This window comes from Acipenser ruthenus, chromosome 6, assembly GCF_902713425.1.
Source record: "Acipenser ruthenus chromosome 6, fAciRut3.2 maternal haplotype, whole genome shotgun sequence".
Taxonomy (NCBI): domain Eukaryota; kingdom Metazoa; phylum Chordata; class Actinopteri; order Acipenseriformes; family Acipenseridae; genus Acipenser; species Acipenser ruthenus.
The window spans coordinates 79,765,444-79,784,098 of NC_081194.1; the positions used below are offsets into that span (position 1 = coordinate 79,765,444).

Consider the following 18,655-nt stretch of genomic DNA (forward strand, 5'->3'; position numbering starts at 1 on the left):
AACATTAACATATGTACATACTTTATTTAACAATATTTTGGAATTTGACAAAACTATTTAAAAAAGAAAAGACCCAGCAGCACTAGCATGTGTACTCCCATGCAGCTTCCAGGAGGACTCTGCTGCTGTGATTAAAGATGAGAAGAGTTCCGCATGCTTGGGCAGCACTAGAACATGTACTCCCATGCAGCTTCCAGGAGGACTCTGCTGCTGTGATTAAAGATGAGAAGAGTTCCACATGCTTGGGCAGCACTAGAACATGTACTCCCATGCAGCTTCCAGGAGGACTCTGCTGCTGTGATTAAAGACGAGAAGAGTTCCGCATGCTTGGGCAGCACTAGAACATGTACTCCCATGCAGCTTCCAGGAGGACTCTGCTGCTGTGATTAAAGATGAGAAGAGTTTCACATGCTTGGGCAGCACTAGCACATGTACTCCCATGCAGCTTCCAGGAGGACTCTGCTGCTGTAATTAAAGATGAGAAGAGTTCCACATGCTTGGGTAGCAATAGCACGTGTACAAGCAGATTTCAGTCAGAGCAGCTAGCACTGGTGTTCTCTGGAACTAGTTCTGATAATGCTTCTGTTCCAGGATCTGTCTGCCCCATCCTGTCTGTTTGCTGCTGTTCCTGTAGTTTCAGAATTAGCTCTTTGATCTCTTCCCGTTTTTTCTTCATTCGGTGCTGGGGAAACCAATCGGTCAGGTTCATCGGCAGATCAAAACTCGGGATTAAATTCTGGATGAAAAAAATAACAAACATTCAAATTCACATTGAAAAGGTTCAGTATTAGTCGATATAATCTGTTGTACAAAGAGAAATGTTGTTTTAATATACATGTTCTAAACTAATATACTATGGGAGGTGAAAGTAACAAATTAAATAATGAATGACAACTCATTAAAATGTTTAATTTAAGCAAGTATTAAATATTGAACTTTAACATCAAATAATAAATTCAACATTGAATATTAAATGCAGCAGCAGTGTGGAGTAATGGTTAGGGCTCTGGACTCTTGACCGGAGGGTCGTGGGTTCAATCCCAGCTGGGGGACACTGCTGCTGTACCCTTGAGCAAGGTACTTTACCTAGATTGCTCCAGTAAAAACCCAACTGTATAAATGGGTAATTGTATGTAAAAATAATGTATAAAAAATAATGTAATTGTATATAAAAAAAAAAATAATAATAATGTGATATCTTGTAACAATTGTAAGTCGCCCTGGATAAGGGTGTCTGCTAAGAAATAAATAATAATAATAATAATAATAATAATAATAAAATGCAAGTATTGAATGTTAAATACTACCATCGAATGTTAAATGCAATAGTCGAAGGTTAAAAACTAGCATCAAAACATTAAATATGTGCTTTATACATTCACTGTGCCTTTTATCCATGTGATGTGCTTTTTATCCATTCGATACATGCACTTGCAAACTGTCAATCAATCCCACCCCTTCCACATCGGGGAGATCGGTGTTCCTCCTTGTTACCTGTTAACATGTTCAGCCAATGAGAGGCTTTGATTTTCAAACTGAAATACGGTAGCTGTCTTGTGCTGTCTGTAGAAATTAAAAAGGGTCTTGTTGTTTTACCTGTTTTGTATGTAAAATGTTTTTTTTTACAACGGTTTTTATTTTATTTTATTAGGTTCACATGGCTGAGCTGCTAGGCCCGACATAGCAACCCAGCTACAGAACTACGCTCGACAAAAAAATAATCTAGCGAGAAATATGCTAGAAAATAATACCAGTGATGATACCATTTAGTACATTTTAGAGTGGCTTCAAAGTATTTTGATTAATTTAGAGGCAAGCGGAATTTATGCAAACAGCCAGTTGGTGCAAGTTTTATCTGAAGTCATTTCCGAGTTACGTCATGAGTTTGCTGGTGTAGTAACCAATTCAGTACCCCCTCAGAAACCTGTATCAAACCGGTCCTGCTTGGGTCTTGACCAGCCCGGTCGATATTTATAAGCAGACTGAGGCAGCACCTGCACAATTGTATCTGTACACTGCACTGCTTGCTCCTTGCATCATGCCCGGGTTCTATCCTTGTGAGATATGCAAGGCCAGTCTGCCTATTAAGGACAAGCACAACAGGTGCTCTCCCTGCCTGGCACCAGAGCACATCAAGGAGGCACTAGCTAATTGCAGCTTCTGATTATCTTCTGTCCCTTTTTCCAAGCGCACGCTTTGTGAAGTGGCTATCCCACACCTCTAAGGAGAGCTCTGTGTCCCTTACTCCTGTTAAGCACTCTTCCTCATCACCCTCTCAAAGATATGGCTGTGTCCTCACCCCATGACTCTATGCCAAGGGAGAGCGGACGACGCACCCTGGAAAGTAGCCCACGCAGAAGATCTGCAGTCTTCCTCCTTCTCCTTCCCTGCGGAAGAGGAAGAAGAGTCGCCAATTGGCAGGCTCAGGGCAGATGGAAAAGCTCTCAGCAGCTGTTTCCCATCAAAGAAGGTTTCTCGCTGAATTACTGTGGGAACATTTGGTGCCTCATGCACCATTGTCATCTGAAGACGTGGAGTCTGACAGCTCGTCCCCTGCGGTTAAGGTCTCCCTGTCGGCAGAGCTTACACCGCTAATCAAGAGGGCCACTGCAATACTGCAAGTGGCCTGGCCTACAGGAGGGGAAACAAGGCAGTCGTTTTTCGACGACAAGCCTACCGCCTCTCCCATATTCCCCTAGTTCATCTGGATTTTCTTTTTGAAATCCAGTCTTCCTGGGACCATCTGGCAACAGCTCTTGCTGTTTCCCAGTCAATGAGACACTCTATATAGGGTGCATGATGCGGAGAAGCTGGGCCTGGCCCATTTTTCGCCGGTTGAGGCTTCTATTGCCACCTTGGTCCAGGCACCTCAATTAGCGCTCCTTTCTAAGGATGTTGCCTGCCCTAACAAGCAGTGCTGGGTCTCTGAGGTGATCCTCCAGAGAGCTTATTCAGCTAGTGCATTTGCTGCATGGCTAGGCAATTATAAAAGCATCCTGGTAGCTTACCAGTCCCCTTTCTGGGAACCACAGGCCCTCATCACAACAGCTGAGCTGCGCCTGGTTAACAAGAACCTGCTCCGTGTGTCCAAGCTCAATGGACCGGCTATAGGCAGAAACCTGGCTGCACTGGCATCTGCACGTAGGCAGCTTTGGCTTTCCCAGGCACACGTGCCTGACAGGGACAAAGCACCACTGTTGGATGTTTGGTCCTGTGGTGGACAAGATGCTGCAGTGCTCTCATCGTGGTTCACCAGCTTCCCAAGTGACCACCTCCAGCACTTAAACCAGCGGCAAACTGGTGCCCGAGTCCTCAGCAGCCTCAAAGACCGGCACAACTGGCGAGGTGATGTTCGGAACCAGCCTGCGGCTGTTCGCTGCAGAGGCTTTAATAGGTTCCACCACCCTACACAGAGACAGAAGCCTCAGGCCAAGCAGCAACCCTAGGAATTTGCTGCCACAGGCCCAGGGCCCTTTCTCAGGGAGCCATCTGGACTATTGGTGTCAGTGCACCACAGATGTCTGGGTGCTTACTACCATTCAAACCGGCTATTAATTGCAGTTCAAACACGGGCCCCCTCCATTTCGGGGTGTGACTACAACATCAGTCACGGACCCACAGGACACCGCTGTGATGTCTTAGGAGGTAGCAGCTCTGCTGCAAAAATGTGCTATTCGCATGATAGACCCCCTCCAGTGGGAGGAAGGGTTCTACTCCAGGTACTTCCAAGTGCTCAAGCGGGATGGTGGCCTCAGACCGATCCTCGACAGACAGGTCAACCTGTATCTCAGCCGAAGGATGTTCAAAATGTTGACAATACAACAGCTGTTGCAGTTATTCAGGCCAGGCGACTGGTTCACCACGGTGGACCTCAAAGATGCCTATTTCCAGATCCTCATAAAACCAGCACACAGGAAGTACCTGCGGTTCGCCTTTCAGGGAACAGCGTACGAGTTTCGTGTCTTGCCATTTAGCCTCTCCCCAGCTTCTTGTGCCTTCTCGAAGTGCATGGAAGCTATCCAGGCCCCATTGAGACGCAAAGCATCAGAAAGCTCAATTATCTAGACGACAGTTTCCAGCAAAGGCAGAGGTCCACACATAACTGGTCAAAGTGCACAGAATAACCGCCTGCTTAGAGCTCTTTCAGATCAACAGAGCGCTCACGGTAGTGACGTTCTAGAGACCTAGGCCTGATGGCAGCAGCTTCCCAGACCCTTCCATTAGGTATCCTGCGCATGTGCCCTCTACAAGCCTGGTTCAACAGCAGGGGTTTTCAGCCCACGTTGAACCGCGACCGCCGATTGACACAGTGTCCCAACACTGTCTAAAGACACTCTGGGCAATGTCACCTGAAGGGAGGTCGTCACCACGGACGCGTCCAGTCTGGGCTGGTGCACTGTGTGGAATGGCAGGGTTGTGCAAGGTGTGTGGAACCCCCATGGCAGGGTCTCCACATCAATGTTTTGGAACTGCAGGGAGTTTAGCTGGCCTTGCAGAATTTTTTGCAAGTTTGAGGGAAGACATGTGCTTGTCCGTACAGACAACACAACAGTGGTGGCTTACATCAGGTCGCCCAATCTCCATTGCATGGCCCGCAAGCTTTTGCTCTGCGCACACGAGAAGCTCCTCTCACTGCAGACAGTACATTTGCCCGGGGTGACAAACTGGGCAGCAGACCTCCTCTCAAGGAGAGTCCCCAGCAGTTCAGAGTAAAGGCTTCACCCCGAGGTGGTGAGCCTCATTTGGGAGCAGAGATAGATCTCTTTGCCTCCCAGGAATCAACCCACTGTCCCCCTCTGGTTCTCCATAATAGGAGGTGGGGGGACCCGCTGGGAATAGATGCCTAACCACAGCAGTGGTTGAGGCAACTGTTATATGCCTTCCCACCACTCGCCCTGCTCCTGCTGTGTCTGGAGAAAATCAGGCAGGACCGAGCCAAAGTGCCTGCAACTCTGGGTCTGGCCCCTGAACAGCTGCATTTTTCACCCTAGCTACTTGTTACTGGGGTTCTGTATGGTAAAGCACAAGGCAGCCTCTTGGCTTAGCCTTGTAGCATTCCAGTCGTTCTGCAATCTTGCCCTTTCAATGGCTTTGGTACACTCATCCACATTTTGTACTTGTTTCTAGAAATTGAAATGTAACCATTAACCTTCAAGGCTGCTGTGTCCACAATTGCAGCAGGCGTGAATGAAAAATTAAGCCAAGATCTGTGAGCGCAGTCATTTTGTGCCCTCGGGGGCAAGTCATTACTGTGTCACAGGCTCATGGAGCAGCTTTGGTATACAATATTGAGGATTCAGGTCTTTAGGAGGTAAATACTCATACGGTAATGGTTACATTTCTATTTCAGGGAACCAGGGTTATGATAATAACCTAACATTATTTACTAACAGTTATGGTCATAAGTATTAAAATAAAAAATAAAAACTCTACCTTGCTTTGTTTTAGTCTAGTCCTACTTCTTTATTAGACATTAAAAATTGTGTCTGTTAAGGCACCAAACTGCTGTATGTAGGTATTCATGGTTTCAAATGAGTTTGGTACATTTAGGTTTATAGTGCGAGACTATTTTCCACCCATTTATATTCATATATAATTATTAACTCATAGGTTGCAGAACTCTATTAGAGGCAATAGATCAGTGGTTCTCAAACTGGGGTCCAGTGGCCCCCGGGGTCTGCACAGGTTGCCCATTTGGGCCCCAGAAAGGTTTCCAGAATTTTCTTTTGTAGAAACATCGTATGTCCAAAAACAGTGTTTTGGTAGTGGCAGTGCATGACAGGCCTTGTGATGAAGCCACTAAATATGGTATGTGTTGTCCTTCCTCTCACTGCAGCAAAGCTCTTCTTTCTTGTTTGTGTTTTCAGTTGAGGGTCCCTATTCAAAACTCAAAACAAAACTCAAAGTCCTCAAAACAAAACAATTTGAAAAGCTTTGCACTAGACAACACTGGCTCTGCCCACCCTTTATAAACAGGTGAGCATGCTATTTTTATATGATACAACTATTTTGCTTCATTGATACCTAGGCAGGTAAGTGGAAAATGTTTGAGAACGACACAAGCGTGTAAAATAAAAGCAAGAACTCGCCTCAAAGAAACTCTCCACATACTGCAGGATATAAACACCACAGTCACTGAAGTTAAGAACTCACCTCAAAAGAAACTCTCCACATACTGCAGGATATAAACACCACAGTCACTGAAGTTAAGAACTCACCTCAAAGAAACTCTCCACATACTGCAGGATATAAACACCACAGTCACTGAAGTTAAGAACTCACCTCAAAGAAACTCTCCACATACTGCAGGATATAAACACCACAGTCACTGAAGTTAAGAACTCACCTCAAAGAAACTCTCCACATACTGCAGGATATAAACACCACAGTCACTGAAGTTAAGAACTCACCTCAAAGAAACTCTCCACATACTGCAGGATATAAACACCACAGTCACTGAAGTTAAGAACTCACCTCAAAGAAACTCTCCACATACTGCAGGATATAAACACCACAGTCACTGAAGTTAAGAACTCACCTCAAAGAAACTCTCCACATACTGCAGGATATAAACACCACAGTCACTGAAGTTAAGAACTCACCTCAAAGAAACTCTCCACATACTGCAGGATATAAACACCACAGTCACTGAAGTTAAGAACTCACCTCAAAGAAACTCTCCACATACTGCAGGATATAAACACCACAGTCACTGAAGTTAAGAACTCACCTCAAAGAAACTCTCCACATACTGCAGGATATAAACACCACAGTCACTGAAGTTAAGAACTCACCTCAAAGAAACTCTCCACATACTGCAGGATATAAACACCACAGTCACTGAAGTTAAGAACTCACCTCAAAGAAACTCTCCACATACTGCAGGATATAAACACCACAGTCACTGAAGTTAAGAACTCACCTCAAAGAAACTCTCCACATACTGCAGGATATAAACACCACAGTCACTGAAGTTGTCTTGCTGTGGGACTCGAGGACTGGAACCCCTCATTAACTCCTTAGGAAAACTTCTTTTACTTCCCTTTCTTGCTTCCCATTCAACTTCCAAATACCTACAATACAAAAATATATATATGTGTGAATCTTAGTAATTCTGAAAAAAATGTACTATATCTTGTGTTCTACAGACATTGTTGTTGAAAATATAGACTCATTTTCTGTGTATGCAGCCCTGCATTATTACAGTAAATCAGGGGAAGCATAGCTTCGCCAGCAGTGGTATAAATTAGAATAAAAGCACTTACTCTCGTAATGTCTTCACCACATTTGATCTGGTAGGGCCTCTTAACGAATCCATAATCAGAATACATGGTCTGAAAAACAGGAGAGACAGGATTGTACTGCTGCTGCTAAAGACATGCAGAGCTTTCTCATTTTCATTGCATTTCTCACCATGCCAAGACATACAAACTTCAGTATTAAAAACCTTAAAACAGGTATAGTTTGTTGATCATTTTCATATTTTCTAATTAAGACACCTAAGGAAGTGTGGTTATGAAACAGTCAGCCCCAGTGGTTTTAGTCCAAAGACCAATGCCACCAAACAGTATACTATATTTAGCATGCCTGATTTTAACTAAGTGCCAGTGTGGCGCTCTGCTGGTAGGGCCTTTAAAATTACATGAAAACTGATAACTTTTCAGGTTAAATACATGATGTAAAATGGATTGAGGAAAAATATCTAGCGGTTACACCAGTAAAATAGTTCCTTTTTACTGGACAGTTGTGGACACCCTCTGTAATGGAACTTTACTGAGAAAATCATGAGCGGTTTACCAAATGTGTGTGTTCTGTATCATTTATATAGCCAGGCGTTAGAACTAGGGCCACTGAAAAAGCACGATTTCACGGAAATCGTGTATTTGACTGCCTACAGTAAAAAACTTTTTTTTTTTTTTTTTTTTTTACATTACTCTTCAACAGCTTTTATCATGTAGAAACCATAGACAACTACATAGAAATGCCTGCAGCAATAATAAAACTATGACTAATAAAAGGTCTTATATTTATCATGGTGTCAGTCTTGGATGTCACATCTTTGCCACTAGATGCAACCCCTGATTTCACAAGCTGTAGAGATGAAATTGAATCTTACAAGCACCATGCTGCTGAAAGTGACAAAAATGTCAATATTGTTCATTTCTGTGTGAGGTCTGAAACCAGATTCCCAAAAATGCCCAAAATTGCATGCTGCTTTGTGTCAATTCCACCAAACTCCAAGGATGCAGAACGAGCAGTTTCCGCATATGGACAGGTTTTTACACCACAAAGACAAACCATGAGTGTGGAAACTGCAACAAGATGCACAACGCTGGCCTTCAACAAATAACTAGTTTTCTGCTCACGGGCCAGATAATTATTTTGTGTGTGTGTGTGTGTGTGTGTGTGTGCGTGCGTGTGCGAGCATGCTTGCATGCATGTGTGTGTGTGTGTGCGCACAACACGCTAGATGGATAAAAAGTCGCATACGATTTCTTCTTCTTGTTTTTCCTGTTCTTGTTCTTCAGATTATTTTGTATAGGTTGATTCGCTCAAGTAGCACAATGTTATGTGGTTTTAAAACGTCATATATAAATTTAGTGTGTGTAAAGAAAAACAGAATTTCAGTTTTGTCACTTGCACTTAACCCTGTTTAACATTTTGTTTTTCAAAGTCAGCATAACGCTGTACAACACAGTCTGTTTAATTACTGTATGAACATAGCCAATGTTGCCAAATTTGTCATTCAAACTTGTTTTGTTTTAATCAGTTTTGTCTGCTTGTTACTTTTTACAACACATTTAAATGACCCTTGTTTGTTACATTTTAAAAGATTGTTTTAAGCGTTACAATGTAAATGTTGACTCAGTAGCTACCATTAAATGTTAAAATGTTTAAACCTCGGTGATTTTCTTTGATGTGCTATTAATTTTAGACAACTTACAATAGAAACTTTTTATTAAAAAAAAAACTTTGTTTTAAGATAAAATGGCACTTCTGTGACAATCCGTGAAATGTATTTCTTTTTTTTAATTATTGTCATTCGTGAATTTCTTGAAAAAGTACAGTGAATTTTCCGCGGCCCTAGTTATAACAAATCTCAAAATGTTAGGACCAAAAAGTTACATGAGCCCAATATGGCATAAAACTGAAAATAAAAAGTCGAAATCTAAAATGGTTTATAAGATATTATCAGATTTACAAAAACCTAGAATCTCCCCTCATGGGGGATACTGGACTAACATCGTTACTGATAGCTGAATAAGAACAATGCTGATTTCCATACTCACTGCTTACAAATGGTGGGCCTCAAGTGCCAGTGTCTACTTTCTGCAGAATTCATTGGGTCATCAGCAAAAGCACCATCATCACTGCCTTCCTCCTGTAAAATCAACATGATCATGCTTGCTCACTTTGCAGAGGTAGTTGTGGGCAAAAAATGCATTAAGCTGCACAAATGTCAATAAGCTGATAATAAAAAAGTAACATTTTAAATATCCATATTTCTGTACTATTCTGATAAACTACAGTGTATTACATACCATCTTACTGTCTGCATTCGTGCGTGCAGACTGGTGGTGTTATATTATTTTTCTTCCTGGTCTTGAGAAATCATGTGATATCGTACAGTATGTGCTTCTGTACAATACCGGTGGAGTCAACATATTTGAAAGGTAACTGTCACATGACTTCAAGATCAGGAATTCAGTGTCTGACTAACAGAAAAATAATACAAATCTAGATTTTTAAAGCATCACAATTCAGAACTATTGAGAATCATTGCAAACATCATAAAACAGTCAGGAAGGTAAACGAAACATGTTTAAATGCCATTAGTCTTGATTGCTGGTCCTGAAATCTGCAATTTTAATGACTGGTCTGATAAAACGTATATTAACACAAATAAAATAATTAAATGTTGCAACAATGGCATCAGGAACTTTATTTACCTGGCTGGAGTCCTGATCATCAGAAAATGCGAACGTGTCATCATCTCTGTTTATTGCAGGACTGTAACTAACCCTGATCCTTTGCAAGCCATCTTAAAAGAAACACATCATACAAAGTCACGGTGGAGAAGAAGATCATGTTAATATAAAGACATACCTATACTAACTCATTGCTAAGCCTTACACACCTTCAATTTTAAAGTTACATTTGAAAGGAATGACTGACTGATCCGTCTGTAATGAGCCTTCTCCGTGACAGCATTGTAAATGTTATGCTACATCTCTACAGTCTTATCCAGGTTAACAAACTCAATACATGTATTTGTGTAATGCCGTTTCGGTCACATTTTCAGTTACAGTAGATAGAAAAACGGTATCTGTATTTTGATTACTAGACTTGTCATCTCCATTAATAGGACTATTTGCAACAAGTTTGACAGTCAAAGTAAAAGTAAACATTTGTTAAAAGATGTTGGAAAAAGCATTGACATATACATTTTACACTTTTTGACAATTACCAAAACACCTCAGTAAAGTTTTTTTATTGTTTAGTTTATATACAGCTGGCAGAAATTACTGGTCAAGTTTACAGGTTTTGGACCAATATGAACATATTTTATTGTCATAAATGACCATTGGCACAATAATGAACATTTTTATAAAAATACATTTGTACTGTATTTATTCATATATTACCTTACAAGAAAAAATTCTACTAGACCAAGGCTTGAGTTTTTAGTTATAAAACATGTAACCGGTCACCTCACCCTAGTTTCACCCTGGAAACTGTACTTTAGCTTGCAAAAAAACAACGACAACCACCGTATGGAACAGCAACATTATCCAAACTTCTGTATATTGGGGTATCAAGCAGGAGCCTTGTTGCCACCTATGTATGCAAACATCCCGAAAATGACCCTGGTGGTACAGCCAGCGAGTTGACTAAGGAAAATGCATCCAGATGTGCCAAGGAACAATAGAAAACACACACAGCAAGCACTACAATAGCAGCAACCTGGAGGAGCATTAGCACAAATACTGCATACAGGGATATCCGGGTGTGGCTGGGCAGTGGGTGCAGCACTGCACCCTTCAACATGGCAGCATTTCCTTTCTGTTCTGTACAGTGGGTCATTGCAGATCATGATCCAGAAACAAAGATCATTCTGTAGCCGTCTTCTTCCATGATAGGTATAATATTATGGGAATATAAGTGACGCTTTGGATGTGCAATGAAAAATGTAAATGATTTGTCAAAGGCATGTGCTCAGTAAGCCCAACATTTTTCAAATATTCTCTAAATTATACTTGCTTACAACAGATGATCTTTGCTTGAGTACCTGAATTAAGTACAGATTTCAGCTTTTGTTTATCCGTAACTATTTAACATGTAATAGTGCTAAATATAGAAATACTAAAAGAAACACAATACATTTAAAATGACAAGGATTCGACTTGATTCTCGATGGGATATCTGTTATTAGCTGTGCTATTGACTGGTGCGCTCTTGTCTTTCTCTCCTGCAGTACTTTAGTAGCATTCAAGACTGATATGAACACGGTTGTGTAGTGGGGTCTGCCATTTTCTGGTGGTGGTTTTGAGTTTTCATTTTCCTTTTGCATTTGTTCACGGAAAACAATGTCAACGATGGTCTGCTCTGTCGGTTTTTCGGCTTGGTTTCTATTGAACCCATTAAGTTAAACTTCTAGTTGAAACATTTGCCCATACATGAATTACAGTTATGTGAAAGAGATATGTTCTTACCTTTATAATGTAGACAAGTTTTTGCTTGTTCAACCAGTGCCCCGTTTACTCCTTTAGTGCTGTTCTCTGCCATTTCTGGTTCGTCGGTCACAGTCTTGTCTTCCTCCGACATATTGCCACTGCAGTTTCCTTCTTTGAAAATACCTCTATTAGAGTCACTGTCTGTACTTGTGTCTATAGCAGCTAGGACAGGTGCTTTACTGGGTGTCTTTGGAGGGTTAAACACCTGCGTGGAATGAAGTCTTCCTGCTGTATTATCCGGTTCATCTGGAGATGAAACATTGCTCTCTTCTGTTGTGGAACTGTTCATCATTATCGGTGGACACTTGTACAAAGGATTTGGTTCATGCTGAGGGCTACTTAAACCAGGATAACAAATGACAGCCAAAAACCAATGGGCTCTAAATAAAATAAAAATATCTATATATTAGTATGTACAGGTACTTCATATAACAGGGCTTGCAAGTAGTGCAATTATACCCCCAGAATGATTCTATTCTCAATAACCAAATTAAAGAATGGCTAGTACATTTTATCTAGACACATGTAGATGGACAGACAGCCTCCATATACCACTGAATCTGATGCTCTCAATAGCTTGCGCTAAAGAATGTCTTAAACAAACGTCATCACAATTGGAAAAGTGTTTTCAGTGTTAGTACAAAAAGGCATGGCCCTTTTTAGAAAAAAAAAGAAGCGCTGTTTCACAGTTACAGTAATATTAATGCACTGTGTGCATGCCATGCTTAGAAAGAAGCGCTGTTTCACAGTTACAGTAATATTAATGCACTGTGTGCATGCCATGCTTAGAAAGAAGCGCTGTTTCACAGTTACAGTAATATTAATGCACTGTGTGCATGCCATGCTTAGAACTCACGATTCATTTATAGGGACGAAAATGAAATCCTTTTGAAAAAGGTCCACATGGCGAGTCCAGGTTTTCACTCTCTTGTGTTTTCTCTGCTGTATTCTGTAATGCAATGAGACATGTTTTATCATTTGGCAACTGCGGTTTTACAGGTAAAGCTTCATCAAATGGCCTACAGGGATACCACAATTACAGATTAGATATTTATAACAAGAAAGATACACGTACAGTATAACCAAGCACCTTTATTTTCACAGTGAGGTGTATGGGATTTGTCAAAGCCAAAGGTACAAAGCAAGCGGAACAGCAACTCTTTAAACTCACGTGAGGTTAGCCGTGTCCTGAACGTTTCTTCTCTCTCTCTGATTGAGCCTCTTGTAGAAGAACGAGCTGAACACATGACTCCTCTGGGCATCTTCTTTCTTTAACTTCTCAAGGACCAGATATCTGAGGTAGCACAGGCCAATAAAACAAACAAAAACAAAACAGCTCTTAGCAAACTGCAAAGGAGTCTTCTAGGTCAGTGCATCTTTAAAATACACAGTATTGTTCGATGGGAACAGAAAAAGTTCACAATTTGGGATGCACCGAATCCAAGTTTTTGAGATTCGGCTGAATACCGAACCGCATACGGAATCTAAAAAAACTGTTAAAAAACAGACTAGCAGCTACTAACAAGGGACGCACACAATCTATTGTTTTGAGCCTTTTAGTTCATAGTATTTTTATTACCAAATGGAAATATACCACTGAATAAGATTTCAGTTTGAAACTTACACAATTTACTGCTAGTCCCCCTCCCCCCACAATAGAAACGTCAAAATTCAGCACTGTTTGCTTTATCTTTACAAGAAAGGAGAGCTGCATCTTTGCCATAACCCACTATTTTCTTTAATAACGTTTCAACCTGTGTCACCTGACACGGTTGCCAACAGGCTCCAGAATCTCTGGACACTTTAAGGAAAGTCAGGTTTTGTAACTCACCTCTCTAAACTGCAATGTATTCAGTAACGTGAGTGTGAATTGTGCGAACTGTTGCTAAATTAATTGAATTGTTTAAACTTAGTTGTTACCAAAAGCACACACATGCCTGCCAGGATTGTTTCCGTCAATCAGACCTATACAGCAGCTGACTGGCTTTCTGAGTCTCTGACTGGGTGGGACTGTGTGAAGCAAGAAATATTAAACAAATAGAAACTTTACCTGCTGCCACAAGGTTAAATGAAAGAGTGCAGGTGAGTGCAAAGTTATCTATAATAATGGTGTTGCACTATTTTGATAGATATTGTTTACTACGGTTAATCGTTGTTACGAGGCTCTCCAGATAGAATCACCACCACAATTGCACAATTAAATACATTTACTAATGTGCTCAAGCAATTCACACTCACTTTACATGTCGAATACATTGCAGTTTAGAGAGGTGAGTGCGTCTGGGCGGATACAGGATTCAGATTTGGTTTACTGAATCCTAAGTATTCGTCTGAATCCGAACCATACCCAATAAAGTACGTATTTCCGGCCAAATCCGAAACCGAATCCTGGATTCGGTGCATCCTTATTCACAATATGGTAATACAAATACCCATTTTGCACTTCACACATTACAAGGCGGTTATGACCATACACTTAAATGCAAAAGGGGAACTTCTTTGTTGACAGTTGGGAGGGGAACTGGGATCTGTGATGATTCAGGTCTTCACATCAAACTAAAAATATTTATATAAAACTTACTTCAAATAAAAATCAATGATGACATCGTTTAAAAATTCTCCTTCATTTAAACAGTGGAGATCCTCGTTTGTGACAGAAATACCACCTTTGGCAGGGGCCGGCGGATACACTATTAATCTGGAAAATAAAACAGAAAACACAACGAATATGCTGTGAAAATGGGGGAAAAGCTAAATCGCTGTGATTGAGACACAAGTCAAATATGAAGTCAAATAGACAAACAGTTTCCTCTAGCGCCTTCATTACCTTAATGATCCAAAATATTCATAACATCTTACTTTTGAACTGGGCCTGTAAAGACAGTGTGCATATCTGCCATTTCTTCATCATCCTCAAAGAATTGGTGTGCTGAAGTTTGAAGACGTGTTGCAATGGTGCGTGGCTGCACGCTCGAGTCAGGAGCCTGCTACATGACAAAAGAAATGCATCCATTGTTTTATATATATATATATATATATATATATATATATATATATATATATATATATATATATATATATATATATAAACACACACACACACACACTCCACATAAACTACAAACACATAATGGGATGGGACATTTCCTCTTTGTTAAACCCCCAATAATGAGTACTTCTGCCATTGTCTGGATTCATACAGTATTCAGAGTCATAGAAAGGTCATGCATTAGCCATTTGTTGGCTTCCTTACCTTGTCCTTTTGAGAATTTTCCACATAGCTTTTATTAAATCGCACTAGCCTTCTGTTTGCTTCTTCAAATTTTAATTTCACCAAAAAGTCACTTATTTTATTAGCTGTGCCAATTGCTTGAAGTATTTCTTCCAATATAGTGTGCTCCTGTGCAGATAACCCATTCTCAAAAATCAAGACAATGTATTGTTCATCAGGACCTACAAAACAATGGGGATGTACATCATTTTCACCTCTACAAAACCTAAAATTTGGAGAAACTAGAGACAACTCAAACCTATTCTAACCATGCCACTCTGTTATTTAGCATATGTGCCTAGACATTCAAGGGTTAAACAAAAAAATAAAGAAATAAAAAAAACTCTTGACTGAGTCAGCAACACAGTGGTGGCTGAGGAAACATTTCTTTTTTTTTTTTTTTTAAACTCTGTTGCCACCTTGTGGTAAGCCATTGTATTTTCTCACGATTACATTGCAAGAGGGGATTTCTTTTTGAAGCAGTATGTGAGTAACATCCATTCCTCACCACGGCTGTAATTTCAAAATCTGTTACCGGCATGATGAAAAAGTTTGTGCATAAGAGCATAGAATATGAATGACCAAATTTCCTTCAGAATCTGATATTATCAACAAATTATGGTAAATAACGGTAACACCAAATTTCATGACAGCTAGTACAGTTACAGATGGACGGCCGCTTCCACTACAGCCCCTGCGCATGGGATTTCAATACTGGCGTGCAGAACAATAATACTGCAAAAACATCACTTTAGGCCATTGTAGTTCTTACTGTTCTGAATGGCAGGGAAATGAACCATCCTGATGTCACATCCTAGCACTCATTAAGGGAGGGCATATTTCATGGCTGAATAAACAATTTAATAACCCTTAGAAGGTTCATTAGACTATGTTGGAGAATAATGAGTTTTAGGCATGACATACGTACGACCGCCTCCACTATACTCCCTTTGCCAGGGATTTCATCGTCTGTGGTGAAGGGAAAGACATTATATAGCATTCAGAATTCAAAAACAAATGCACCTAATCATACTTACTGGCTCCTTTGCAATCATACCACACCCCTCCGTTCTCCCTGGACATTTTCAAATGTGTCTGTAGACTCAAACAGGCTCCTGGTGTGGTTTGGAAAAAGAGGACTGGCAACTTTTTGGCTGAGCACCACTCACAGTGGATGAGTTCTGATGTTCTCAGCATAACCTGCTGCACACCATCCTCTGTAGGAGCTTTTGCAATGGAAACATAAGATTGTATTTACTTCCATTCATCTTGCATTCAAGTATAATCAAGTATAATTCCCTAGACTGGAGAAACGCCAGCTAAATGTGGATTCTTCCTTCTATTGAAAGTTGCCCCAGGAAAGTTACATGCCCCTGATAAACATTCTTTATCTAGGGTTCAATTTATGTAGAACAGCTTATTCATGGGTTGGATTTCTCTCTACTATAAATAAATTATATCTGCCTGTCACATATCCGCCATGATCAACCTCTTCAGCAACATCAGTTTATTACTGAACAGAGAAGATTAGTTCAGAGATTGTAGCTCCCACCAAAGTTTTCATACACTGTGTTGTATGTGCTCTGTGCGCTGCCATTGCTGGTAGTGTCACATGAGCTGTTCAGTGTGTTGATATGTAAATAAATCCTGTTCGCCTGCATCCTCGATCTCCTGCCTGTCACTCAGCAGCGAATGCACGCACCCACACGGCTACTCTGTCACAAGCAGCAATACCCTGTATCTTTCTAAACAAGGGATTTAGCACAGCTCCCTAATAAAAGCTGAATCTCAAAACAATAATTGTGTTAATAAAGTAATTGTTACAGCTGTGTATAATGGTTTTTAAAACAGGATTAATTTATCTGACTTTTTACATATCCACCCTTGCTCTAGTCCCACCACAGTATGTGACGGATTACTGTATTACATTCATGGAATATGCAATTGAATTTAAGGTTACATAGAATGGTAATAAAATGTATCATCTTGTTATAAAACACAGATCAGTACATGTTAGGGCATAATAAAACACAGACATTTTACCTACTGTGTGACAGAGTACTGTCGACAACTGTACTACATCTAGGTTAAATGTTTAAACTGCAATGCTTACCTTCAGTATCAATTTTGATGTACTCTAGGGTAAACTGTTAAAATCAGAAAGGAAATTTTTAAAAAAAAATAGGCAAATACCTTGAATTTAAAAGTCTTTAATGAGAATAATTAGGATTTAGGCATGAATCTCAAAACATAAAGCATTAATTAGGGTTGCCACCTTTTCCACAGACCAAACCCGGACATATTTCAGCCTAGCTCTATCAAAACTGCAGTAAACTGTAATACAGTTTAACACAATGCCACCAGATCTCGGTACAAAGCAATAATCACGCAGTATACACAGAATTGTGCTCTTTATATTTCTAGCAATCGAACTTGCAAGCCAGAAAAATAGTAGCTATATCATGGCAGGCTAGAGGCTAATCTTAACTGAGACAAGTAGCTGTGGTGATGAGTAACGCTGTATAAATCAATGCAATTTCTGAAGCAATGATCCTGTCTTTTTTTTTTTTTTTATACAAATAATTTCTGAGCCTGAAAAGCCTGTTTGTGACGGTCAGAATTATTTTAGAGCCATTGTGTCATGGCAACTAATATAACGTACCATATAACTGGAAATCTGCCAAGTTTTTAACCTGTAGTACTTTGTATTTAATCACATCCTGATGTAACTATCACTATTTAATCATATCCTGATGTAACTATCACTATTACCTGCTGTATTATTGAATTGTGGTTTGTCAAACTTGTACTTTACTTGAACAAAAGTTATTGTATTTCTTGCTCTTATTGTATTACTTGTATTGTAACGCTTGAAATGTTTTTGCTTACGATTGTAAGTCGCCCTGGATAAGGGCGTCTGCTAAGAAATAAATAATAATAATAATAATAATAATAAATTGTAGCTGGTAGTAAATTTGCAGATTTGCTACCTTGGTAGATTTTGACATTTCTAGTTTTAATTTAAAAAACATTTAAATACAGTACATGATTACTTAATGAAATGTGTCTGCTAAAACAGTATCACATTTACAGTAACTAGTTATAGCATCTACAGTGTCACTGCAGCAACTTGGAGAACAAAGGCCTTCTAAAAATGAGTTACAATATTTATCGTTGTTACATGGCCCTTCAATTTTAAGATATCAGTAACTGGAAAGGATTACTAACTGCAGTACACTAACGATAGGCATTTGCTAACTCTCAGTTTTAAAACTATAGCTATGGTTCATTAACATAACATAATGGAATGATCACAGTATCATGTAGTAATTGCAGGACAGTATTGCACTTGTGAAAACTTTAACAATAAAGACAAAACAAACACTTTAAATTTAAAATTGGTTAATAGACTAGCAAGCACTGGCAAAATCAGCTTTTTTTATATGACGCAGAACTAATTTATTTTAGCACATTGTTTAGGGACTTTGCGATACCTGCACGGTGGATAGTAGTATCTACACGTATCGACAATAACAATCCAAAGCAAATTTGCAACATTGTCACAGATTTTCTAACAAGTCTGGTATAAACAATTTTGGCTGCTACTTAATTAACCACTTGTAAAATAAAAAAAATACAAAATATAACA

At 39.9% G+C, this 18,655-nt stretch overlaps 1 protein-coding gene across 7 annotated transcripts in view; it reads right to left on the reverse strand.

Annotated features, from left to right (window-relative positions):
• The window catches only part of LOC117411311 (sentrin-specific protease 6-like), a 42,974-nt gene continuing 24,319 nt past the window's right edge, over nt 1-18,655 (reverse strand). For 6 of the 7 annotated variants that reach the window (XM_059025873.1, XM_059025874.1, XM_059025871.1 and 3 more), the window contains 13 exons: nt 17,120-17,153; nt 16,044-16,232; nt 14,989-15,188; nt 14,595-14,722; nt 14,317-14,433; nt 12,907-13,029; nt 12,592-12,684; nt 11,715-12,115; nt 9,951-10,042; nt 9,291-9,382; nt 7,266-7,334; nt 6,923-7,073; nt 1-736 (listed from right to left, as the gene is read on the reverse strand). In XM_059025873.1, coding sequence (XP_058881856.1) covers nt 530-736; nt 6,923-7,073; nt 7,266-7,334; nt 9,291-9,382; nt 9,951-10,042; nt 11,715-12,115; nt 12,592-12,684; nt 12,907-13,029; nt 14,317-14,433; nt 14,595-14,722; nt 14,989-15,188; nt 16,044-16,232; nt 17,120-17,153 — 1,896 coding nt within the window. In that variant the 3' untranslated portion in view covers nt 1-529. The remainder of the gene's footprint in view (nt 737-6,922; nt 7,074-7,265; nt 7,335-9,290; nt 9,383-9,950; nt 10,043-11,714; nt 12,116-12,591; nt 12,685-12,906; nt 13,030-14,316; nt 14,434-14,594; nt 14,723-14,988; nt 15,189-16,043; nt 16,233-17,119; nt 17,154-18,655) is intronic. The other variant, XM_059025872.1, reaches the window with a different exon arrangement.